We start from the raw sequence: 27,603 nt of genomic DNA on the forward strand, positions 1-27,603 counted from the left end.
AGAGTGTAGAACTAAAACGCTTGTACTGTTACTGTCATTGCCCCATTCAGTACGAATGAACTGTGTGCTGTCCTCTGCACCTTCGATGCGAACGCTCTCGTTACCCACGCTTTCACTACTCCTATAACTAACTCTACTACGCGACGCTCTGGACGCCCCCTTGTTCCACCTACTGTAGCTATGCGCCCTCTGTCATCAGACATGTATTATACAGTACACCTAGAGTTGTATTCCTTGTTTCCTGATTGCTTTCAAATAGTTGTGTTTTCACCAATTTCAACTTTTCTCCATGTTTCATTCACTTTCTTTGTGCTTCCCTTGGCGCCGCCACTGTTTCGCCATCACTTATACATAATTGGATTCTTCGGATGGCATTTTCTTTGATATCTTTTGACCCGACATTCCTATTTCTCACCATTACAAAGATACTGTATTCCTACAATCAACCTCTCATAAAGTCCCTACAGACTAGCCGTTGTTGCCTCTGTTCATTAACATTTGTTGTTGCATATTCCAAGTAACATCCCCTACAATTTTTCAGTGTAAATTGTTCACTTTTCTCCATGTTTCATTCACTTTCTTTGTGCCCCCCTCTAGCGCCGCCACTGTTCCGCCACCACTTATGCATAATTGGATTCTTCGGATGGGGTTTCCTTTGATATGTTTTGACCCGACATTCGTATTTCTCTCTGTTCTTGAGATATTGCAAATTGCCGCCTCGGAAGGTGACATTTCAGACGCCTCTGGCGTCCAAACGAAGCCGCATTCACCCAATGTTCATATGACATTTTTTGCTTGTTTTTACCTGTAGATTCATCTCACGAATTTTCCGACATTCATGCACGACCACCCTGTATATCAGTATAGTATTTACTGCGTAAAATTAGTACATCGGAACTGTTAAGTGTTGCAAACTACACACTACTCATTTATGACTAAAGCAATACGGCTGATTAAGAAGTTGCATCACCCGAGTGTGACGTAATGTCACGTGATATTTAGTCCACTTTGCACACAGAAGTTTCTTGATAAAAAATTTCATGCAGTTTTACTATACGGATCCGTAGTAGTAGTAGTAGGAGGAGGAGGAGTAGGAGGAGTAGGAGGAGGAGTAGGAACGGGTTAGAAGCCCCACAAAACTCGTTTCGTTTCACCTTGACCCCCATGATAATACAGCAGCATACATATGCTAAGTTAATTAATAACACAGTGAGTTTGAAACACTGGCAGATTATGCTCTACTGCCACCTCACCTCATATCGCATCAATCCGCGAACACATCATTCCACAATTTAACTTACGTTTTCTCTCTTATTAATCACCCTACAGTGATGACCTGTTAATCTCATTATCACTTTTAGTCTGATACTGTTAATTTCTCCGTAAATTTTGTATTTCGGGGCCGCGATCTGCGGCAGTTAACCCAACAGAGTTTTGTACAGTGTTCGAAGTGGAAAAAAAGCAGAGGCGGTATGTTTTATTGATTTTGATTCAACATACCTGTTGTTTAAATATTGTCTTGATCACTAAAAAACCAGAGATGGCATGTCCTCATTACTGAAAAACCAGAGGCGGTATGGTATACCACCGCATACCGTCTCACTTCGACCACTGGTTTTGTATATACACAAAGTACTCTCGTTCCGTCATTCTCACTGGTCGCATAGAAATATGGGCGAAACGACTGAACTTAAAATCGAAAATAAGAAAAATATGAGTATTTTTATGTTTTTATTAAGAAGTATATAATTAACCTTTAAACTACGGAGGTAAATTCTTTAACCTTTAAACTACGGAGGTAATTTACCTTTAACCTTTAAATTACATTTAAAGCGTTTTCATAAGGGTTTACAAAGAAGTCCATTTCTTCACTCCTATTTATCGAAGACACATGAAATAAAATGTGTTATAAAAGTTATTGTAGTACCATTTCGAAATCGAAATATCCGTAGTTAAGACAAGAAACAGGGTATTTTGAAAACAAAATATCTTCCGTACTTTATAGGTTAAATAGATATTCTCTTTGCGCTTGCCGTAGATCTTTGATGTAAGACACATTGAGGTAAAATTGTAAGGTCTTACATTGCACCAACGTATCTCCATAGTACAAAGTTACACACTTTGACTGCTTATAGAGTATACTAATATTCACTATATTAAATATGGTGTCACACATTTGAAAAGCATAAGAACAATGATCTAAAGACAATTTACATATTAATTTACATCTCTTTTCAACTTCATAATTTAGCCGCTTTGCTTAGTTGAAATTAATCTAACATTCAAATTTTATGAAAGCAATAGAACAACAACTCCGGAGTGCATTGAATCCTAATTGAGAATCGTAACGAAAAGAGAGAGAGATTAGTTTAGACCAGGAAGAGTTGCGAGAACTGTTCAAAATAGGACCTTAAGAATGTAAGTAATAACAACTAAAAATGATTGACATTATACAAAATATTGGGTTGTCCCATAAGTTCTTATGCTTCTTTCACACTGCTTCATATTGACGCACAGGCATCATATTTCGTCGCCGGTAACCAATTGGTGCTTGTGTCCATGAGTTGATCAATGATGGGCTAGCAAACTGGTGGAAATCGTGGTTTGTTGATGTTTGTTGTTGTCGTTCAAAGCATGAAGAACCCATGTGCTTAACCACTGAACCTTTCCCATTAATTGAAGGTACCGCTTTATGGTATTGCGAAATAATTCAATTATCTCTGCCAATTCCCCAAATGCCGTAAGCGTCGGTGGACCACCGATGAGCAACTAGTGCCATCTCGCCAAAAATTGGCGGCCCCGCAGCGACGATCCGCGTTGGCCTCACTTCCGTTCTGATAATTATACCACCAGTGGGACACCACCTACAGAGACGAGACGCAAAGCCAATGAACCACAAACTACTCCCCCAAAATATGTTAAATCGCCTATGTGTGTGATTTGTTTACATTAAGGTGAGTCTAAAAAACACTATAAAAAGTGAAAAAACTAACCCGAGCTAGGCTCGAACCACCAACCTTATGATTACTAGCCGTGTATTCTTCCGACTTCGGCACGGAGGCGATGAAGAAAGTATCACTCGTAGAGAAATAAATCCTTGAAGTCTTTCTAATTTGGCTAATCGCAGTGCTCCTTTAGCTGTGTAAATTCAACGATAGACGTTTAAGATGAGATAAATTGCATTTGCCATGTAATTTTATAACAAAATGACGCGTCTGTTTACTTCATTTCATAGTTCTCCCATATTCACTTTCTAATGATCGGCGACAGTTGCCATCTAAATTAATAATTATACACATTTATCTCAAGATTTTTCACTTCGTGATGTAGATGGAGGGGTTACTTATGACACCCGGAGTCCACTTTAGGAACAATTCGTCAGCTAAAATAATATAACACATATTATTTTATCCGCATGCACATGACTGCCGATAGTTCGTGTTGGTCCCTTCGCGATTCTCTGCGACGATTCAAAGGGGCGCGGACCAAAATGAAGTCCTCGTTGCTACGCGCTGGTAACTTCAACGCCCCAAGTAGAGATATCTTTTCGACTCGACGAAACCCTGCCGCCAGTGGAACACGAGCGGCAATCTTTAGACGCGTCGGTATATCTACATTCAACATTTACTGGCAGGTGAGCCACTAGGTGTTGGCGACATTTACGGCATGGGGTCCCTCGTAGTTTGGCGTGTATCGTCCTGAATAAGACGATTCAGATGCTCCTCATCGAACTGAACAGAGTTCCGGTGCCATGCATGTCTTTGAGGGCGAAATTGAAGTCTTTGAATCGCTTAAACAAATTTTGAGTCATCCTAATAGGTATCGCTTTTATGCCATACACTTCAGAAATTTCTCGAATAGCTTGTGTGGCTTTGGCACCTTGATAAAACGCTAAAGGTCGAAGGTGTCGAAAATGCTCCTTTTTTTTTTTTTTTTTTGCCGATTTGATATTCCATTTTAATGATCTGAAACGAACAAAAAGTGCACCAGCATAAAAAAAATGAACATATTATTTTGTACAGCACATAATTTTTTATCGAATATCATAAAATGCATTGCTAAACATTTTATTTTAACTCACAATTGCACTTAAAAACACCTCCAGGACTTATGGGCCAACCGAATATAATCCGATGGTTGAGAGCCAAAAGGGCGTAACTGCCGAATTTTGATATCCTGAGTTTAATGCTATGAGGACACGTATCATGGCTTGAATTTGGTTGTGACAGAATTAAACTTGAAGTGTAACTTACAGTAAATATCGTTTTTCGAGGACAATATGTACACTGAAAAGATATTGTGGAAACTAAAAATTATCACATTTTAAAACTTGATTTTCTCAAAAGTACTAAACAGCAGTTACGCCCTTTTGGCTCTCAACCATATCCAATTAACAAATTTTGTTTCAGCAACGATGAACCGTGTGGTTCATTAAGTTATATAGTAAAACGAATTCATGCATAATATAAACATCACAGTACGTGAAATTTAAATATTTCTTTGAATTTTAAATGATTTTAAACATAAAGTTTGTGTGTCACAGGGTGTCTTATGAAGTTAAATAAATTTACGGGTAACTTTAACAGTTTCAAATGCATTACGTTGAATGCTAATACCAATAATTGTTACATCCCGCTAGAATCAAGCTTTGAATAAACCACACTGAAGCCACAGTGCAAAAATATCGATTACAGAATAAGTTGCTATTTCCTTACAGACAATTAGCAAATTATTGTTATTTGTAATGTAACGTATCTCAAATTATAAACTTGGGGTCCCGGGTTCGATCCCAGCCCCCGTCAAGTGAACTTTGTGGTGAACAAACACCGTATGCGTGGGTTTCCTCGGGATTCTCCCGTTTCCTCCCACTTTCTTCATTCCACCATTTCATTCATTACTCATCATCACCGTCTCCTTTAGCTTAACCGGCATAACCGTGGGACGTAAAACTCAAATATTTCATTTCATTTTTTTTTTTTCAAATTAGAAAGTAACAATCATATAACACTCAAAGCATATCCTCAGGCCATAAATCCTAAAAAAAAAGAAAGAAAAAGAAAAAACATTGTTATAGAATAATAAAACTAATGTAATAACTTGTGTGCAATAACTGTCCAAACAGAGAATTTATTTCAGTGTATGTGCGTTTTTAAAAACTCTTTTCATTCGATCTGGAAAATCCCTTGGGTATTTTACGTTAAAAATCACTAACCGTATTTCTGTGTGGCAGTATTTTATTCTTTCTTCAGAAAGAGGTAACTTATAAGTTATTTATGACATGTTCCATAATCGGGGTTTCTTCTGAACCATTCTCTTACCTAGTTTTTTTTTTCTATTAAAAAAGGAACAAAGGGTTTCCCTCTTTTGGGATTCCAAAACAATTTTCCATAACTGGCTGAACATTGCTGAAGGACAAGGAACACACAAAATGACTTCGTTGAATAATATAATATTTGCGTCACGTTGTTTTTTTTGTTTGCTTTTTTTTTTTTTTTTTTTTTGTCTATGCGTTTCTATTTCTATCGTTGAGGCCAAAATATGAATCTTACATTGGACGAAAAGTTAACGCAATTGCTTTGTTATTATGTTCCATAGCGTCTACAAATATCAGGCTAAGATTTTTTTTTTTAATGGCGTTTTACCCTCTGAAAGTTCATAAATGTTTAAATACTTTTTCCGTTGAATTTGTAATTTACTGCAGTCGTATATTTGTCGTTTTTGTAAACGGATATTCAATTTCAACCAATAAAGGACCTATCTGGTTGCAATGATGTGAAAAGACTTTGGGGGAGATGGCTAAAATTCAGCTCAAATGTGAAAGGGGCTACTTAGATTCTGTATTAGAAAAGAAAATTGTTCTAAAATGGATGGAACATAGTCAAAAAACGCACAAAACCTTAACATTAATTTTAATGGAAAATCAATGAACAAATATGAATTCTTCCACATATCTCAAAGACCATAAAAAGGAGTTGGCTAATTGAAAGCATATTGCAAAGACCTAAAAAAAAAAAAAAAAAAAAAAAAAAAAGCTTACAAACGACGTAAAGCACGTAAGGTAAATATGGATAGAACGTTGTCAAAAAAATAAGTTTGAGTAAAATATATAATAATGATAAAGTATATGTATGGTTGCCATATTTTAAAATTAGAAAAGCGGGGAAATTTAAACGGTAAGTAGCAAGGTTTCCAAAATAAATAAATAAATAAATGAAAGCGATATTGGCAGATTTTTCTTACATAGTTTTCTCTCTTAGAAACACAAAATAATTTCTCAATTTTTTTAAATAAGAAAGATACAACATGTTTAGGAGTCTTGTTCCATCTCTTATAAAATTTCTAACCATTTTTGAAGATTGTTACTTGAAATTGTACTAACATACAAAATTACCACGGTTACACAATATATGAAATACAGCATAAACATTTTAAAAAGAAAAAAAATGATAATGAATCTAATCTAAATATTCTTGTAGTTTGTGAAGCCATGAATAATTACAGTATGTTTGTCACAACCCACAAAAGAATACTCATTCGTATAAAACATTCAGTACATTACCTTAAAAACACATGAACTAAAAAAAAAAAAAAAAAACCACTGTGCATCAGAGCAAATATCTTATTACCAAACGGGTCTGCTCACGGGCGCTGGGCAAATAGCTCACAGCCTGAGCGCGACTCCAAATTTAAGTCAATCGCGATTGAGATTCACACATAGATATTGCGGTATACGTTGAATATTACAACACTTTATCAATAAAGTCGTCTTAAATTTTTCTCCAACCCAAAAAAGTGGGTGCTTTTTCGTGTTTAAGAGATGATTAAGCGAGGGACGAATATAGGACCTAAAAATCGGGTGGTACCCACTAAAATCGGGTAATATGGCAACCCTAAGTATATGTATCTTCTTCGAATTACCCATGGCGCCCTATGCGGTGGTTGAGTGCTTGATATGTATCTCACATCTGGATTTGGAATATCCAGATTCGATTTAGGAAAAAACTTGATCACGTCACACAGTCTGGTCCTTATGGCAAACCGGATACGCACTTTAATAGAAGAAGCTGAAATGAAATGAAATTTATAGTTTTACGTCTCATGCTTACGTACCGAGTCTTGTGATTTGTAAATTAGGTTTACTTCGCATCAATAAAATTGCGACAGCAAACGCCGTGCACCTAGGCCACCCAAATAACACCTTCATAACACGTTTGGTAAAGAGACAATTCTCTCTTTCTGTCCTTCATTCGTATCTCCCATTCTAAAATCAGCAAACAACATGAACGCAATTCTAATTTCAAACGAGACATATATTAGTATCAATAAAATGAAAGAATAAAACCATACGAAACAAGATTCATAAGGTGATGGAGGGAGAAACTTAAACATGCACACTAACTAACTAACTGTATGGCCTATGGAACCCGGAGGTTCAATGCCGGGTTCACAAAATCTCTTCACTGACTTCTGTCCGTAGCTAACTGGATCCAGTTTCTACTTTGGATTCCAATCTCTGCGAGATCCATCTTAATATTGTCCTCCCATCTTCCTAGTGGTCTTTTTCCGTTTAATCTTCCAGTCAAGACTTTGAAAGCGTTTCTACTTTCTTCCATTCTAGCTATATGACCTGCCCAACTAAGCCTCCTAGACTTGATGACCCTAACAATGTTTGGTAAACCGTATAAAATATGTAGTTCTTCGTTATGAAGTTCCCGCAGTTCCCCATTCCCCTTTCTCTTGGGTCCGAATATTCGCCTCAGGATCTTGTTCTCAAACGGTTTCAGTCTATGTTCTTCCCTTAGAGTAAGCGACCATGTTTCGTAACCATACAGAACAACAGGCATGATTATCGTTATATATATTTTAAGGTTCAAATTCCTCGACAAAATTCGCGACGACAAGAGATTTTGAGCTGAGTAATAACACGAATCCCCTGCTTTTAATCGACATTCAATTTCTTCGTGAATATGATTTTCGTTTCTTAATATTGATCCTAGATATTTGAAACTATCCACTTTATCAAAAGTATTATTTAATATTTAAAATAAATTTTTATTCAATATTTAAAAATTCTAGACACACACACACACAATGAAAAATTGAAACAAATGAACATCTGTTAGACAAAGTACAGAAGTGAGACAGAGAGAGAAATGAGGAGAGAAGAAGAAGAAGAAGAAGAAGAAGAAGAAGAAAAGAGAGCACAGATAAAAATATGAAATTTAAATATAGCAAAAAAAAAAAAAGTAACATTATAAAGTTCCGTTTCCAGAAATCAAACAGTAATATAGAAGCAACACTTGGATTTTTTATTGTTTGAGAGCTATTTGAATATATAGAAAATGCTCGAAGAATTCGTTGTCACTTTCAAAATGAAGACTAAACTTGGTGGGTAAACCGTATAAACTATGTAGTCCCTCGTTATGAAGCTTCCGCCATTTCCCATTCTCGTTCCTCTTGGGTCCAAATATTCTTCTCAGGATCCTGTTCTCAAATACTTTCAGTCTATGTTCTTCCCTCAGAGTAAGCGACCATGTTTCGCAACCATACAGAACAACAGGCATGATTATCGTTTTATATATTTTAAGCTTCAAATTCCTCGACAGAATTCGCGACGACAAGAGATTTTGAACCGAATAGTAACACGAATTCCCTGATTTTAGTCGACATTTAATTTCTTCGTGAATATGATTTTCGTCTGTTAATATTGATCCTAAATATTTGAAAGTATCCACTTTATCAAAAGTATTACTTAATATTTTAACGCCTCCACAATTTGCCGTATTACGGTCCCGACGCACTTCCATGAATTTAGTTTTCTCTGCATTTACTTCTAAACCCATGTCCCTGCAAGCGTTTAATAAGATCTCTGCATTTATTTCTACTGTTCTCCTATCATCCCCTATTAAATTTACATCATCAGCATATGCCATAACCTGGTGAATGCCGTTCAACTCTAGGCCCTGGTTGCTATCTTTGATTTTCCTTATGGCGTATTCCGGCACAAAGTTAAATAATAATGGCGACAACGCATCTCCTTGTTTCAGGCCATTTTCGACGTGAAAGCTCGTGGACAAAAATTTTCCTACCCGGACTTTACTTTGGGATTCACTTAAACATATCTTAATTAATCTAATTAGCTTTCTCGGTATTCCAAGCTCTGTAAGAACGTTGTATAATGTTTCTCTCCTAACCGAGTCGTACGCCTTTCTAAAGTCAATAAATACACATAACGTTTTATAAAGTTAGCATATAAATATGTTTATTGAAACAAGGAAAAGGCAACTTGATATTAGCATTTATCAAGTTGATATGATTTATTTTTGCAGAAGTTTCTCTTTATAAAGTTATTTAACACTTAAGCGGTATTATTGAAACAAGGGAACAGGGTACCTCGATATTAACGTTTAAAGATTAAATCTATGTATTTACAAAGACTGACTGACTGATTTTCGTCCTTTTTAGCAGCGAGGCTGTATGAGACATGGACCTACTGATTAACGTGAAATCCGAACCACATGTTCTTCCGCCGGGAATCGAACCCGGGTTTCCCACGCCATCTGTATTTACAAAGGAAGAATAATGTGTTAGAAACTTATTTATAAAGGCGGCCAAGTACGTAAATGGTATAGGGTAGCTTCGGTGGAATAGGGCCACCGGATGAATAGGGCCACTCGTTACGTTATTCATCTTGCTTGTTTATAGAACAGAAGCAGCGAAGCGAATGCCACGCCGTGTCTTCACTGTGAGTCTCTACAAGTTCATTGTGCAGTTAGATTGAGTGAATGCTGGACGCTGATTGTATTACAGAGCAACTTTCATCATCAATTGAATGCAAGTGTTAAGAAAAATAGCGTATTTTTAATACTTCTGTCCTGTATTATTTCTTGTTACGCTAAGTAGTTTTGTTGGAAGTGCAGAAGTTTGATTTTCTTATCTTCAACAAGGTTCACTCAAGATATTATGACTAGCATGATAATCGTGGAAGAACCTAAACAGGGTTGCCAACCCATTTTTCTATATATTACCAATTAGGGTGAATAGGACCATATCTAGTTACGGTGAACAGGGCCATACTTTTTGATTAGGGAGCTGCGATGGCTCAGTGGCAGAACGTTCACTTCCAGTGTGTGGGGTCCCTGGTTGAATCCCAGCTCGCGGCAAGTGGTGGACAAACACCGTGTATATGGGTTTTATCGGGGTTTTCCTGTTTACTCCTACTTTTTTCATTCCAACATTTAATTCATTCGCATCATCCCCGTCTCCTTTAGCCTACCCTGCATAACTAACCTTGGGAAGTAAAACTCGAAGATTTTTTCCCACTTAACTTTGTACGAATGCATGCATCAACCAGACCCCACCCATTCATCCTATCTATGGTCTTATACATAGTGGTGATATAAGAATTCGATATTTTTTGTCTCTCTTTCTTATTTCAGATGGGAAATTATGAGCGTTAAACACAGATGACGTACAAGAAACAGTATATTTTTTTTTGTCCTGTTGCACAATTGAAATATCTAATAAGGAAGCAGAAATTAACGCTAACAACTCAAGGTCTGCAGAGTAAGAAACGTCAAATATAAATATATGACTTTATAAGCACGTAAATCTACCGTTTACACCTTCTATTATTCTAAAATACTATGTATACGAATTCTATTCTATGTTTTAGTATGACTTTACAATTGTGTGTGGTTTCAATCCAGTTAATACATGTGGCCCTATTCACCTTACGAACGGCCCTATTCACCCAGATATGTTAGGATGAATAGGGCCATTCGAGGCGAGTATATATATACATTTTTATAGTATTATACAAATTTTGAACAAAATGATTTTTTGTGAACTTTATAGTAGAGATTTGGTATATTATAAATCTGTAAAAAGATCTTTAATAAAGCACCAATTGTAGCAGTACAAGGTAATTTTCTTGAAAGTGGCCCTATTCACCCCAATCTACTATATTAACGAAGATACACTGCAAAGATTATGTCATAAGCATAATAGACGTATCCACAGTAGCAAACACTAGTCTATTCCACAGTATTGCAGAAATCATGAAGCAAATCGCATTCAGTGTCAATAGAGTATATTATGCATATTTCGGGTTAAGAATAGGTAATCAAGATAAAGAGTGAGCTCCTCACAAACTATGCCATAGCTGCGTAGAAAAACTGCGCTTGTGGTACAAACGAGAGATTTGCTATTCCAATGATGTGCAAAGTTATAATTCCAAAACCTAGAAGCTCGTTAACTACCCTAATCTTGAATCTGCTAGCTGTCCGTGATCCTGGCTTGTCAGTTACTCAGCCCCCTTGTGACTTGGACAACGTTGATTGGAAAACAGAGCGGGAAGCTTGTAACGTGGAAAAGTATGAATTAAACAGTGATTTCGAACCAGACAGTTCAGATAACGAACCACAGCTTCTTTCACAACAGGAGTTGAACGACTTAGTGCCAATGTTCGTAGTTTGAGGGAAATGTCCCTAATCTAGGGAAATTTCGTAGGTAAATTTAGCAAAAAGGGAAAAGCGATATTTTCGATAAAACATGAAACTTCAGGAAAATTCTCTTGCTGACTGATTGACCAATATAAATGCTTAAATTGTTCTTCTGAAATAAACTGATATAATATCACTTGTGTTTGTCCAAGTAGCATAATTTGCACCTTTTGCTGGCTGGGTATGTTTGTATTATTATTGTTTAAAAAATAAGGAAAAAGTAAAAGAAAAATAAGTAGGAAAACAAATGTGATTGACACTTCTTTTCTGTCATAGAAATTGGACATTCAACAAACTAGTAAAATTTAGAAAAGAAAAGGGAAAATGTTGTGCCAGTCGAGCGAAACTTTCATACAGAAACCTAAGAGCATTGCTTAGTGCGAGATCAAGGACTTTCGAAAGATGCTGCTCAGTTACTTGGCTCCCGCCTAAAAAAAAAAAAAAAAAAAAAAAAAATTACAACCAGGCACATCTTTTTTATGGCATCGAATCGGGAAAGAGTTTTTGTGCCTTACTTTGCACAGAATGAGAATCTTGTCCTAGACTGTAAAGACTTTCCTGGACTGATGGACCAATTTGGTGTACAATATGATTCGAATTAATGGCGTTTATTCATTGACTCCTCGAAGAGAAATCTGAAGGCCGTTTTATTACACAATGGCAATACATATGCCTCAGTGGCAGTTGGCCATTCGGTACATTTAAGAAACTACGACAATTTCGCATTGCTTCTCGATAGAATTGTTTATAATGAGCATAAATGGTTGATTTGCGGAAACTTGAAAGTAATCACCATGCTGTTAGGTCAGCAATCTGGGTACACAAAGTTTCTTGTTTCTTGTGCTTATGGGATAGCCGTGACAGAAATTCCCACTGAAAAGAGAAAACTGGCCATCAAGATATTTTCTGTTGCCAGGCGAAAAGAATGTCATTAAAGACAGTTTGGTTCCTTCTGACAAAATCCTGCTTTCACCTCTACGCATAAAGCTCGAGTTAATGAAACAATTCGTAAAGTCTCTCAATCAAGCAGATGCACGTTTCAATTATGTATCCTCCGTGTTTCCTGGATTACGTGACGCCAAGCTGAAAGAAGGGATCCTCATAGGTCCAGAAATCAGAAAACTTTTCGCAATTGCACAATTTCTTCTGACCATGGATAAGAAGGAGAAGGAAGCCTGGAATTGTTTCAAGGAGGTTGTAAAGAAGTTCCTTGGTAACGTGAAGATCCCAACTACAGAAGTATCGTGGAACGCATGTTACATGCATTTGAACAACAAGATTGCAGTATGAGTCTGAAGGTTTACTTCATACACTCGCATACGCGAACTATTTTCCGGAAACCTTGGAGAACGTCAACGAAGTACAAGGCGAATTGTTCCACGAAGACACCAAGGAGGTGGAACGTGAGTATGTTAGCGGACTACCCCATCAGGAATTCGCGGTCGGAAAGACGGATTGAGGTACGACGATCTACTTGTTCAAAGTTGCCAACCTTTTACCGAGGCGGCAAATGGTCGAAAATCGTATAATAAAATGCCTTTTGCCGACTGTTGCCGACCGTCAGAGTCGGCAAAACAGACGGAAAGGGCTCTTTCCGACCCTCTGCCGACTCCTTATGCCGGTTTCTTTTCGATGGCGGCGCCGACGCATTTAATGCTTGCTTTCGGTTGTTTTCCGACTGCTCGACAAGGCAACTATTCGTCGCGGTCGAAAATCGCTCTGAAAGACGCTGGTGTCCGGCGCCGGCAATCCGACCGTGGCTTCTGATCGGAATGAACAAATTGTCCGATTGAAGGCGGCAGGATCCTGATGGGGTATTGTTGGATGCTACATCGTAATTCATCTTAATCATCCTATACATGAAAGCGCACACGTAGAACTTTCCAAGAAAACGTTTTAAGTGAAACGATTGTATACTCTGCCACTCTAATATGTGTATGGACTTATATATTTGGTATTGTACAACATGGAAAAGCCTAAAAACTTCAGCCGATTGTGTCCTTTTATCGCAGTTCCTCTCTGTACAGATTGACCTGCAGCTTAGTGCCTACAACACCTACTGAGGATAAGTGATGTTAGAATTTAATACTTATAGTTTAGTTTAATATATTGTATTTTGTATTTGTATTGTATTTTACGTTATTTTGTTAATGCATTTATTGCTTAACATATTACCAAACGTTCAAGGGAGAGCACTAAACACTACAATTTCCACGTCTATTAGATACATATAAGTATGCTACACATCTGCTATTATGTTATATGGTTATGAAAAAAATCGTCATGGGGAAAAGCGGAGTTCATTTTCTGTTTCAGCACACCCTTACACAAGGCACTTTTATCAAATCAAAATTTGGGTTGCAGACCTGTGTTATTATTACTAAAATAAACGTTTAGACATTCTAACAGAATAAAGTAAAAATAGCTTACTGGCAGAAACATTAGTGCTTTCCGCCATGTTGTCAAAAAACTATTCTATTTGTATAATAGACCCCTGGAGATAGCATCTGCAGGCCAAATTAGTTCAGCAATAAACTAGATTCCTAACGGTGCCAGAATATTATAAATATAACCGAAGTAACATGCGAATAAAATGCTACGAATCTAATGTACACGATTGTGTACACAGGTAGTGAAGGGGCTAATAATTACCAGTTTTAACGTTAATTGACATAAAACTTGTAACGGAATAATTTACAGTTATATTAAATTTCTACTAATTTTCTTGTAATGTAATACCGGTAGTATGGTACGTTAATTGACGCTGTAACGGACCTCATAAATTATATGAAAGGTTACATAATTCTAAGATAAAGGAACACAGACATAGTATTTCCGGTATAAAGCTTCTTTGATTTGGAATGGTTAAATAAACTTGCAGAAACGTGTTGCGAATTAGTAATTTTTTTACTTTCTTTACTATTTATATTTTTCTCTCGTTTTCGTTTGAGTTTTTCGATGTATAATTAACCTGGTGCATAACGGAGGACACTTATTTCATCTGCGCCTATGAGCGCTTTAGAGTTGAATGAGTAATCTCAGGCACATCAAAATCCGCATATTTTAAGGTTTTGAAAAGAATTCCTAAAAATTTTACTGTTATTTGTCAACGTTTAGTAGAAGCGTTGCTATTTTCATTATGTACATGATTTTGCGTGCTTTTTTAAAACCGTGTGGCAAGTTTGTACGTTTATTGTATTCTGTTCACGAAAGAAAAAGTTGTTGATAATGTTAGAAACGACTCGTTCGGGGAGTAATACTCCCGAAAGTAACTTTTTTCGCGCTACCCTAGCCAGCTGTTTCAAGTTTGTCACAAAATTTATATCATGGGGGTCAAGGTGGAACAAAACGAGCGCTGTGGTGCTTCTAACCCGTTCCTATTACTATTTCTACTACTACTACGACTACTACTACTACTCTACTACTACTACTACTACCTTTTTGAGTATCGATTTAATCTTATTTTAATGAAAAATGTGTTATGAAAATTTTTTAAAAATAAAAATACCTTTCTCGGCCGGGTTTGAACCCACGCCAAAAACTATTTTCATTACTAGGCAGTTAGGCTAGCACGCTGGGCTACGAGGACTAAGGTCCGTTACACAGTCACGCGGAGCTCCGTGCGCGGAGTCCCGTGTGGCAAGATTGTTCTATTGTTTCTTATGGGTGCATACATCGTCACGCGGAGGCCTCCGCGTGGCCCTATACGCGCTCCGTCCTCCGCGAGGCGGATAGGGCCATTGAGCAAATGGGTGCTTACATAGTCGAGCGGAAATCCGCGAGCGGAGCAGCCACTTCCCTTTAAAATGTAAGGAGCAAAGTTCATAGTAGCAAAACCAAAATGGAGATTGATCCAGAAAGACTTATTACAGAAGTTGAATTAAGACCACGTGTATGGGATCCCGCTTGCGTAGAATACAAAAATCGTGAGATTCGCAATTTTTTCAATTAATTCATCGAACGACCGGATTGACATGCGAAAATAACTGAAGAACTTTTTCTCATCTTCTCGCAAACCTACATACAAAGCCACAAAAAATCCTTTCAAACTTCTTGAGTGACTAAGGGGTGACCGTCTGTGTTCTTCGTTTTCTATTCTTACAGAGATAATAAGAAGCCGCTATTGTCGTTTCGATCTTTCTCATGTTGACTCACAACACTGACTCAGGAGAATTGTGTATCTAATCATGTGACGCGTAGTGCGTAGCTACGGATGACTGTGTAAGCACACACGAGTAGCGCGGAGCTCCGCTTGATTGTGTAACGGACCTAACAGCAGCAAATGGTTGGTTTGTGCTGAAGTCGCGCGGTAGGTGAGTGGTTAGCGCATTGAACTTCGGTTGATTTGTGCTATATGTATGTTACGTGGCAAGAAACTTATACGGCCAACCAATCAGAACTGTGTATTTAGTTCCTACCTCCGCAAGCATTACTTCTCGCAAGGAATCTTTGTTAGTAAGGGGAAAACGCGGACGAATACACAGTACAGGGTGGCCCAAAAGTAGGTATGCAGTCCCGTACTGATCAACTCATTGCTTTATATCATTTCTTATTGTTGTCCATCAGGCCCCATCAGGACGTCGCGGTCGGAAAGATGGATTGCCGCCGTCGACGGTGGCGGGCCGCCGGAGGCAGCCGGCACCCGTCCGCGGCGGCACGATGATCTACTTGTTCAAAGTTGCCGACCTTTTGCCGAGGCGGCAAACGGTCGAAAATCGTCAAGTAAAATTCCCTTTGCCGACTCTTTGCCGACTGTTGCCGACCGTCAGAGCCGGCAAAACAATCGGAAAGGCCTCTTTCCGACCCTCTGCCGACTCCTTATGCCGGCCTCTTTTCGCCGGCGGCGCCGGCGCATTTACTGCGCGTTTACGGTTGTTTGCCGACTGCTCGGCAAGACAACTTTCCGACGGCGGTGCCGGCGCATTTAATGCTCATTTCCGGCTGTTTCCGACCGCTCGCCAAGGCAACTATTCGTCGCGGTCGAAAATCGCGCTGAAAGATGCCGGCGTCTGGCGCCGGCAATCCGACCGCGGCATCTGGTCGGCATGGACAAATTGTCCGACTATAGGCGGCAGAATCCTGATGGGGGGTAGACTTGGTTTCTTTATTATTTGTTCTTAATGTGTTTTTACTTATATCTTAAGCTCGGAACAGCCGAAACAAATAAACCTATATGCTAGAATATTATACTTGATCAATGCAGGAGTGTATACTTACTTTTGGGTCACCCTGTATGTAAGCGACGTTCTTCTTTATAAAATTGTACTGCAAGAATTTATACATCATTGCCTCTATAAGTAAATCGTTATTACATTGGTACGTTCCGTCTTAAATTACTTGACCACTGAAATATCAGGTATGTAAGATAATCGCCAATTATATTGCTAAGCAGATTGGGGTAAATGTGTTCAGTGCGCCCTATTTAGAAACAGATATACTGCAATAGTAAACCGAATCTTGTGCAAGCATTTTGAACAAGGACAGTGAATATCCTTGTTGCTTTTATTAACAGGTCAAAATATTTAGGATGGGGCTAAGATCTGTGTTCATTAGAAAATGGAGCCGTCTGAGCTGTTAGTTTTCCATGGAGGAACGTAACTAGCGGTGTATCCAGGTAATAAATAATTGGAACATTTCTCTGAATTGCACAGAAGAAAGCAGAATTGATGTTACAATATTCTCACTGCTCCATAACTAAAAGTTTCAAAAAATTGTCAAAATTTCGTTTTAATATATCGGAAGGGCAGGTAAAGTGAAACGTGCGGGCAAAGTAGAATTTGTAATTTCCAGAAACATAACGCTATACATCAAGACACAAGTGATAGCACTGAAGAGATGCAAGTGGCATGACGGTATGACGTAATGGAAAACTCCACGTGCTACTTTGCAGATGAGTAATAAAAAGGAAAACGTGTGATATGAACAGACAAGTTTTCAGAAAGCCTGGAAGAAATGAGTTGTAGTTCCTGAATATTGAACGGAAATGCGTATTTTGCAATCAGGTGAGTACAGTATTATTTATAATAGAAAGAGATGAAATGGTTGTGTGAATTGATGAAAACCTTGATTTGGAGAGGTATAAAATGTGAATCGTGGTGACAGGGGCAAAAAGGAATAACAGACGGCTGGTAAAGTGAAACTGTTTCACTTTGCCTGCTTGCAATACACAAACAAACAATAGGGAGCGCGGTGGCTCAGTGGTAGAGCGTTCACCTCCGGTGCTTGGGGTCCCTGATTCGATCCCAGCTCGCGCCGTTTGGACTTTGTGGTGGACAAACACCGTGCTCGTGGGTTTTCTCGGAGTTCTCTCGTTTCCTCCCACTTTCTTCATTCCACCATTTCATTCATTTCTCATAATCACCGTCCCCTTTAGCCTAACCGGCATAAACGTGGGACGTAAAAGTCAAGGATTTCATTTCATTACAAACAAACAATGCAAGTAATATTCGAAAAGGTGTTGGGTCGTATAAGTAAACTTATTCATTGAGGCTTAATTTGCTCATGGTAGATTTGCTCTTAGAAAATTTATAATTGAGCAGAAAAGAAACAAGGAAAGGACACTAATTCAAGAAATTAATTGGTTATATTTATACAGAAACACAATATTATTCAAAGAAGTTTATTACTCGGTGACAACATTGCTCTCTCTCTCTCTCTCTCTCTCTCTCTCTCTCTCTCTCTCTCTCTCTCTCTCTCTCTGCCTGTCTCTCAAATCAAATTAATACTTGTGAGAGTGTACACTGTAAGCTGGGAGATAGCTTTTTGAGTGAGTAGCACCACCTAACACAGTCACTGGGAATGAAATTATTCTCTCAGAGGATCCAGCTTCCACGTTTAGGGATCAAACTCGAGTAAATGGGAACTTGTATCAGGAAAATAATCCGGCTGAGCCTTTTGAACCTATTCCAGGTACGTTAGCTCCAGAAAATCATTGTGATTCTCCACTAACTGTCGTCCATGTCGCAGATATATCACCAGTGCCACGCAAGCAAAGGGCACCACCGAGACGTCAGGAAAACGATGTCGAAGTGCTAACGAATACTCCTGTGAAAAAGTCTCTTGAAAAATAACAGCTCAAACGGACGAAGAAATCTCAGTAAGAGACACGTAAGGAATGCACTACAACTATCATTTCTACAGATGTTGCTTACAATTGTTTTACTTGTGACGAGAAAAAAAAGATCCTCCACGTGAAGACTGGTTTCAGTGTATGATTTGTTTCAAGTGTGCTCATAAAAAACTGTTTGGACATTCGAGATCCTCCCTGATAACTTGCGATTTGTGTAGGTAAATGTTCAGCTGTTGGATGGTTCATGCTTATGTATGTAGGTAGTTTCTACACATTTGCTTTTTTAAAATTTTTATATTCAATACTGTTTTCTTTGTTACACAGGTATTCCCATTTTAGAGTGTATTATCACTATGTAATTTCGTACTGCCAGCTTGCCATACAATAATTAATATACGTAGCTGGCTTTAATGTGAGGCTGAGGAATTCAGATTTGAATGACAGGTGCCCTACCCCCGTCACCAAGAAACGGTCTGTTGACAGTCCTGAGCAGGGTTGCCAGTGCGTCGTCAAAAAATTCACCTAATATTCACTTAATTCAAAGAGTTTATGCAAATTATGCAATCCCTATGGAAAGATTTTTTTTTCAAACTCGTCATTTACAAATCTGCATACGCAGTTACCGTATTTGGGTACATTTTGCATATTACTCACCTTCTATAATTTATCCACCCGCGTAGCGGAGCGATCTAGCATTACTTCTCTAGCTTCGCTGTGAAGCCATTGTCAAATAAATAATAAGCAACAAAACCGCAACCACAACAGCACTCAACAAATAACCAACTCTTCAGAATGACACTCACGTGACAATTTTCTACCTCTGGCAACGCTGATATATAGAAGGAGTTTAAGCGAGTGTCGGAAGAGTCAGGTAGAAAAAAATGTTGAAATTTTTTCTCCTCTACCTCAGCCCCCGCTGGTAAACAAGCTAGCTCCCTATATAGGGATGCGCACGAGACAAGATATGTGGCTGTCTCGTCTCGAAAATGTGCTGTAAAAGTGATGTCTCGACTCGAAAAATGTATATTTTTCTATTGGAAGAGCCGTGTCTCGACTCGAATTTTGGCAGGAAAATCCTGTCTCGACTCGTCTCGTGCGCATCCCTATCCCTGTAATACTTCAAGCGTGGCTTCAATGTATGACTTGTTTTCAGTGGGCTCATGATAATTGTTTGGACAGTCAGGATTCTTGAGTACTAAACTGTCATTTTTATAAATACGTGAACATACTTGCAGTGAGCATACTGTATTCTGAGTAGATTTTCATATCGTTTGAATAGACATATATGCAAAAGCTGCTTGCATTAAAAAAATATATATATATATTTCATTTCTTACAAATGTATTGTAAACACAGAGTCTTAAAAATCTGTAACTTCACAATTTGTTCTGCGAAGATAATAGTTGCGCAACTAATGTCTTAAGTAAATTCGTAGTATTGTCACAACAAACAACAATTTTTATCCTACATACATGTACGTTCCAGTTTGCCCGCTTATAGGCGTGCAAAGTGAACTTTCCGTATATCGACATTCAATCTTGTCTACCATCAACATGTTTAATTGTTTTATTTCCGTTTTGTTGTATAATATAGCATTAGGTCCAAGTTTTCCATACGTCTATAAAACATTATGTTATTTTGTTTTGTTCCCACAATATTACGAGATTTATAACTTGAGTGCCACTTTGCCCGCCCTTCCCTTACACCTTCAGTAAGTAATAAGTGACATAATGGTAGTTATTATGTACCATTAATATCATGTCGTTTTTCGTCTCGATTCAACAATGACTGCAGTATTTAAACAGAAAAATGACCATAATAGCATATACTTTTCTCCCATAAGATAATCTGATATATTTGGAAAAATATTACACCTATGCCAGAGTATACGTATAAATGAATTGTACGTTATTCGTTGAAGAAATTTTCGATTTTTATGTGATAAGCAGGTATGTTGATCGCGTCCATAACACTAATGATATTTCAGCGTCGTTTTGTAATGTTCGTGCAATCTGTAGTGACAAACAAATGAAATATTTCTTAATGTCTGTTTTTGTGTTTTTGTCTTGTATGTTGTTTAATACCAACATGTGTAAAATATAACGTAACTTAACATTGTGTAAAGGAAAATAAACAACCAAACATAGTAGTCAAGTAGCAACAAAAGTATATATATATTATTAAAAAGGGTTTGTATCCATTTTTATCCTCTTTTTTTCTTGTGTGGGATGCATGTGTGATAATCTTCATTTATAAATATACAATTGTTTAATTACTATAATGTTTTACGGTGGAATATGCTCATGATTGTCTTCAAGGTACAGAGTGATCACAAAGTTCCGTTAGCCACCCTCGCATGTCCACATATTCATATATGGCCGTGGGGGCGCGGTGGCTCAGTGGTAGATTGTTCACCTCCGGTGCTTGGAGTCCCTGGTTCGATCCCAGCTAGCGCCGTGTGGATTTTGTGGTGGACAAACACCGTGCTCGTGGGTTTTCCTGGGGTTCTCCCGCTTCCTCCCACTTTTTTCATTCTACCATTTCACTCATCTCTCACCAACACCGTCTCCTTTAGCCTAACCGGCATAACCGTGGGAATTAAAACTTAAAGATTTCATTTCATATATGGCCGCATTATTTTAATATGTGATTATGGGAGAGGACAACTTTAAGGTAGTGTGAATATTCTTCACTATTATTCCAGAGTGTCTGTGAGTACACCATCGTTTCCCAAACACAGTTTGATTCTCCTTCATGTACGATGTGGAATTGGCCTCAACATTTGTGCCATGATGGTAGTAAATACATGTCGCACAACATCCTTAAGCTCGTCAATTGTCTCGTAATATGTTAATGAACGCCCATAATGTAATCTCACAAGACCCCAGATCAGGACTTTGGGGAGGCCAGATCAGGGCTGCGATATACTACACACTTGTCCGAGAAAATAACTTTATCCGTTGAAGGAAGGAAGAGTTGTAAATACATCGAATATTCGCCCACAAGCCTGCTGACGTTTTTGTATGTCACTATCACTAAATTCGTTCACAAACGATTTTTTTTAGATGTCTGTAACTGCAAATCCTTCGTTGTAAGTTTTTGTAATATGGAGTATGGAACACCCAATTCTTGTGACCGCTTACGAACGGACTATTTTGGAGAATGTTCAAAAGACACTCCAGCCTCAACACAAGTGTCCAGTCATGCTACTGGTCGTCCTGAGCGTGGCTTATCTTTTATGTAACTAGTTGCAAAGAGCTTTTTCTCCCACAGTAAAATTGTTGGGTTTGGAGGGGAAGGTTTTTCGAAATCCCACACTTAAATCATGTTGCATTTCTCTTATTGATTTTCCTGGTCGTTTGTAAGCCCACGTGCTCATTGCAACCCGTTCCTCCATGGTGTAAAAGGACTCATGGGCCATGATTTAGATGTATAACAGTACCTCCAACAATAACAAACAACAATTCATTAACATCTATGTAATACAAAGGAGTATCGAGGCTTTGTGCTCACTCTGTATATGTTAGGAGGTATAACAAAATCCCTACCAGTCAGGTGCTAGAGGTTCACATGATGGAGGAGCTACTTATAATATTTCTTTCATTTAAATAATGAGCGTGCATGAAACTCAACATGTTTGTCAGCTTCTTGAATTAGAGTTTCACTAGTGTTACATCATCAACGTCCTTGCAGCAGCTGTTTATTGAAGGAGAGTTAAGTTTACAATTTCCGTTCCAGCTGGTATACTCACTGAGAAACGAAAAATTACTTTCCATTAATTTTATGAAAATGGATCAAAACTTAACTAACCTTAAGCTAACCCGTTCCTAACCCTACCCAACTTATTCCTATCTTACTCTATCCTACCCTACTCTATTATGTCCTTTTAAAGCGGTCCTACTTATTGACACAGAGCTGGAGCGTGTATTGTAAAGTTTACCCATTGAAGGAATTTTGGGACGTAAATATTTGTACTCTTGTGGTACTGAAGTCTTCTATTAAGATTTTTTTTTTGTATAGTGTTATGAAGCATTAGCCATCATATTCAAAATGCGAGATGAGCTCCTTCGTGGCTGAGCGGTTAGCGTACGCGCCTGTGGCGTGGGAGACCCGGGTTCGAATCCCGACAGGAGCTCATGTGGTTCGGATTCCACATTAATCAATAGGTCCACGTCTCATATAGCCTCGCTGCCGAAAGGGACGCTAAACTACAATCAACTCAACTCAACTCCAAATGCGAGGTTTGTTTCATCGCATCTGTGGATACTTACTAATGTAATTGAGAGGTTAATAGTTGTTATTTAAATGAGATACACTAAAGATTATTAAGCCATGTGTTGAAATTAAAGTTTAATGGGTAAATATAGGTCGTTTGCGTATAGACTTTCCCAAAAAGAATCCATTAAACATATTTCTTTATTTCACTTAATGTATGAAGAATTGGATTGTTTATATTAAAATAAGGGAAATGACTAATGCATCTTCAATGGACGTGAAATCAATGCTAAATTTCAGATATTGTTAATGTGAAATGCATGCTAATATGGAAGTGATTTATACAATGATTTGAGAAAATGAAAAATCAAACAACCAGAAACTGTTTAATAAATCTGGTATTCCGCGACATACGAAGGGGTTGATCTTGGAGGAGGTCTGAAAACCCCATAAACCTCGATTTTGCTGTAAATTTATTCTGATTTTATAGGTGATTTTACGACTTGTAATATAATTTATCCATATGAAATTCGGACCTCGCGATAAAAATGGTTTGGAAGTCTCCCGAAGCAAACTCCTGAGTACGTGTTTACTGGTTTTAGAAACAAAAAAAATATCAATATGAGAAAGAACCAGCTTCCAGAACGTTCCGCATGAAGTTACTGCAAAGTGGAGTCTTCCACTATGAAGAAGTTTGCCTTGTCTACTTTCGTTACGTTATCGAAAATTGCGAAATGAATGTGTGATAGAAATACTAATTTCTAACAATAAAATGTACTTGTTTTTGTCAACATTTTCGATAGTATCTTAATTAGAATACTTATTTACAAATTATTACACGTTGACTGCCATGAGACTCAAAATTGGGTCTCAAGCAGCCTCGTGTCCAGAGGAGACTAGGGTGGGCGCCCCCCTAAATTTTTGCTGGCCCCTAACAATTTAACGGTAGGCTTGCAAATGAACTATAATATGGTTGGATCGCCCCCCCCCCCTAGATTTTGGGGCTGGCTACGGGCCTGGTCTCAAGTACTGTCATTCGTGAGGCCATGGTACCCACTTTTGTGTCTCATTCAGTGCTTCTTCCAGACATGTTTTGGGGGTGGACTGCTCACTCGGAGCTCTGAGAGTGCCCCCCGGAGGAGACCAAATTAATACGTCTATAGTATAATAATAAATAGAATAGTACCACCAGTGCCCCCGGAACACTTTTTCTGAAAGATCGACTGGTCCCAACTCATCAGCTTCTTCAAGACGCGATATCCGTATATGGGTTTCACTTTTCACTTCATAGCATACAAAAAAAAAAAAAAAAAAAAAGGAAAAAAAAACTTTTGGTTCCAGAATGTTACACGATACTCGTAGCCTAGCCCTAGAAAGTAACCGGCGCTAATAATGTTGGATATATGTGAGTGGCACAAAGTGCTTTCAAATGTAATACATAAAATGTAAATATCCAATAACACGATTATTTTGTTCGACCTGTTTATTCTGAATCTACCATTACTTTCTCCGAGTTTCATTAAATTATTCGAATCAAATAATCTAGTTATCTTACTTGCATCACAAACTAAATCTTAAATCTTCTTACTTAACATTGGTCAACTTCACAGTAATCTTGTTTATCACATAAATCTATATGTTTTTATTTTTTATCCACTCATTAACTACGTCACAGTATGTACTACACTTGAAAGCACTTTGTGCCACTCACATATATCCAACAAATAACAATGGCGTCAAAATGGACGTACTTTGTTGATTCATTTTCGCAAATTTTCATTACTTGGCTCCACAGAGTGGCCTTGGCAGTCAACCAAGGACGTTTCTAAGTTAAACTAGGACGTTTGAGTTTACTCATAGAATATATTGAATAAAGCGCCTAACATACAATAATTTTACTTTTCATATTTTATAAATTTTCAAAAATTTTTTAGAGCGTGGGAAATTCAAGAGTGAAATGGGAATTTCTGCCTCTTGAGATGGGATTTTATAATATTTCGGCTTGGGTAGGGGTCGCGGTGGCTCAGTGGTAGATCATTTACCTCTGATGCATGGGGTCTTTGGTTGAATCAGAGCTCGCGCAAAATGAACTTTGTGGTGGACAAAAACCGTGTGCGTGGGTTTTCTCGGGGTTTTCCAGTTTCTTCCCACTTTATTCCAACATTTCATTCATTTCTCATTATCATCGCCTCCTTTAACCTATCCGGGATAATTGTTGGATGTAAAACTTACATATTTCATTTCGGGTTGGCATTCTGCGCACATCTTGTATTTATAGTGAACGAATGTCGTAACCTTACAGTTGAAGCACCAAATCATGTTAATACTAGTGCCATTAAAGTGAGTAATTCACAACTTAGCAACTATATAAAATGGTTCAATATTAATTGTTGCTTAAATTGAGTTTTATTGGTAATGAGAGATTGGAAATGGTAATCGACCAAATAAAATTAAGGTTTTCAAACTACAGTAACAATAGGTTCATTCTTCATACTAAAACACTAACTAATTCTATGGTCTATGGAACCCGGAGGTTTATGGTCGCGTTCACAAAACTCTCCATTGATTTCTACCCTTAGCCAACCGCATCCGGTTTGTTCTTTGTACGTACTTCTACTTACGCGAGATTCATCTCAATATTGTCTTCTCATCTATATCTAGGTCTTGCTAATGGTCGCTTTCCGATTGGATTTCCAATCAAAACTTTGAAAGCATTCCTACTTTCTTCCATTCTGGCTATACGGCCTGCCCATCTGAGCCTCCTAAATTTGATGACCCTAACAAAGTTTGGTAAACGGTATAAATTATGCATTTCCTCGTTATGAAGTTTAATCCATTTCCCATTTATGTTCCTCTTGGTTCCTCTCTTTGTCTGAGGCTCTTGTTCTCAAATGCTTTCAGTTTGTGTTTTACCCTGAGAGTAAGCGACCATGTTTCGTAACCATACAGCGCAATAGACATGATTGTCACCTTATATATTTTAAACTTCAAATTCCTCGATAGAATTCGTGACGACAAAAAAATTTGAACTGAATAATAACACGAATTCCCTACTTTTAGCTGACATTTAATTTCTTCGTGAATACGGTTTTGGACTGTCAATATTGACCCTAGATATTTGAAAGTATCTACTTAATCGAAAGTATTATTACTATTCATAAAATAATACTATTTCCATAAAATACTTTGCATAAAATAATGTTAGACTTATAAACTACTAGCTGAAATACCCATTCTTCTCATGGGCCAGAGAAGATATCTATGTAAGCAAACTGAAAAACGAAACGAAAAAAATATAGGCCATTTTCTACTACTTTTACATATCCCTGTAAACGCCCTTGAGACTCCCTGGTTCGAATTTTGAAAAAACGCATCTGCCCCCTAGCCGATGGGAGCTGTATTTGGAAATCAACGTCTGTGGGAGTATTACTATTCATCTCAGCGACCGCGAAAATTATGGATTTGATACTAATATAAGTCATTTTGGATTATTTTTATATGTTTCGGTATCCTCCCGGCCACCCCCTGCCCGCAGCCGAATGGGGTGAATGTGGAAGTTAATGCAATCGGAGTTTCACCATTGATCTCAGCGACCGCAAAAACTATGAATTTGATACTGATATCGATCATTTTCTATTAGGATGTCCCGGTAAACGCCCCCCTGAGCCCCTGGTTCGAATTAAAAAAAACGCTTCATCTTGGACTCGAGCGTGGACCAAGGTACCCGTGACCAAACTTTGGTAACTCTCGGTCCACTCATCTGGTCCCCAGGCCGCACACAGACAGACAGACAGACACACAAACAAACTATTTTATTTATACTATATTTTAACCATGCATGTCAATCGCTGAACTTGTGTTTGGTTCCTTAATTAGGTAATACTCAAACGCCTATAGATGAGGGGACCCTACTAATTATGGGTTTGCTGTTAGTTTGAAATGGTCCCATCTATAGGTACGTAGCTTGCACTCTATTTAACATTTATAAAGGTGTTTATAGTATTTAGGTAACAAGTACGATGCGAATTAGAAAAGAAAAATCAAAAACTTTAAAAACAAATTATTAACAAAAGGGAGAAGTAGGTTTACGTACTTGAACATCTGGAGTCACTTTTAAACAATACTTTGTACTCATCCTTTTTTACAAATTCATCTTTTCTTTTATGCCTTCAACGACGCTATTGCAACTGACCTGTTTATCCACAACCCACGTAATGTATTCTCTCTAGCACTTGACTTTTTCTCTACAAACGACAATCTTGCTTATGCATTCTGTCTATCAATCACCTCTCTGAATATTGCTTTGACTCTTCAACCCGAAAACTCTATTGACAGCTTGTTGGGTCATGAAAAAATAATAAAATAAATAGAACAGAAGAGAAAGAAAAGGAAAAAACACTTTTCAATGTTCACGGTTTCCTGTTTCTGACATCTGAACAAATATAACTTCGGCAAATAACGCCTCCAATTCAATATATTGCTCTAGTGTTCAGGTGGTTTTGTTACTACAATCGTAAAATTTACATGGACAAGAGGGTGACACCTTTACTATAGTGCAATTGAGTAAATACGACAAAGTGTTATAACTAGACATGGCGTAAAACGCCACTACACTTATAACTTCAAAGGTGGGGTGTTATTATCTTACGTAAGTATATTTTTAATGCATAATAACAGTGTTCTTGTCAATATGTTATCTAGCTCGATATCACAAAGTACAAAGACGCGGCTGAAATTGTAACTCACATCAGACATACAAACATTGGAGCATAACTGTCTGAGGTACATGCAACACTACACGTCAGAGATAACCAA

The 27,603-nt window shown here is 37.9% G+C and overlaps 1 protein-coding gene across 2 annotated transcripts in view; it reads right to left on the minus strand.

Annotated features, from left to right (window-relative positions):
• Positions 1-27,603, minus strand: part of LOC145671388 (uncharacterized) — a 225,297-nt gene that overhangs the window by 44,015 nt on the left and 153,679 nt on the right. The window contains exon 3 of one of the 2 annotated variants that reach the window (XM_081740490.1): positions 1,768-3,965. The exons of the other annotated variant lie outside the window; for it this stretch is intronic. Within the exon in view, the coding sequence (XP_081596616.1) occupies positions 3,713-3,965 (253 nt within the window). The 3' untranslated portion in view covers positions 1,768-3,712. Of the gene's footprint in view, positions 1-1,767; positions 3,966-27,603 lie in introns of those variants that run through there. 2 annotated transcript variants of the gene reach the window in all.

The sequence above is a fragment of the Thermobia domestica genome, chromosome 15, assembly GCF_964235325.1.
Source record: "Thermobia domestica chromosome 15, izTheDome1.hap1.1, whole genome shotgun sequence".
Classification (NCBI taxonomy): Eukaryota; Metazoa; Arthropoda; class Insecta; order Zygentoma; family Lepismatidae; genus Thermobia; species Thermobia domestica.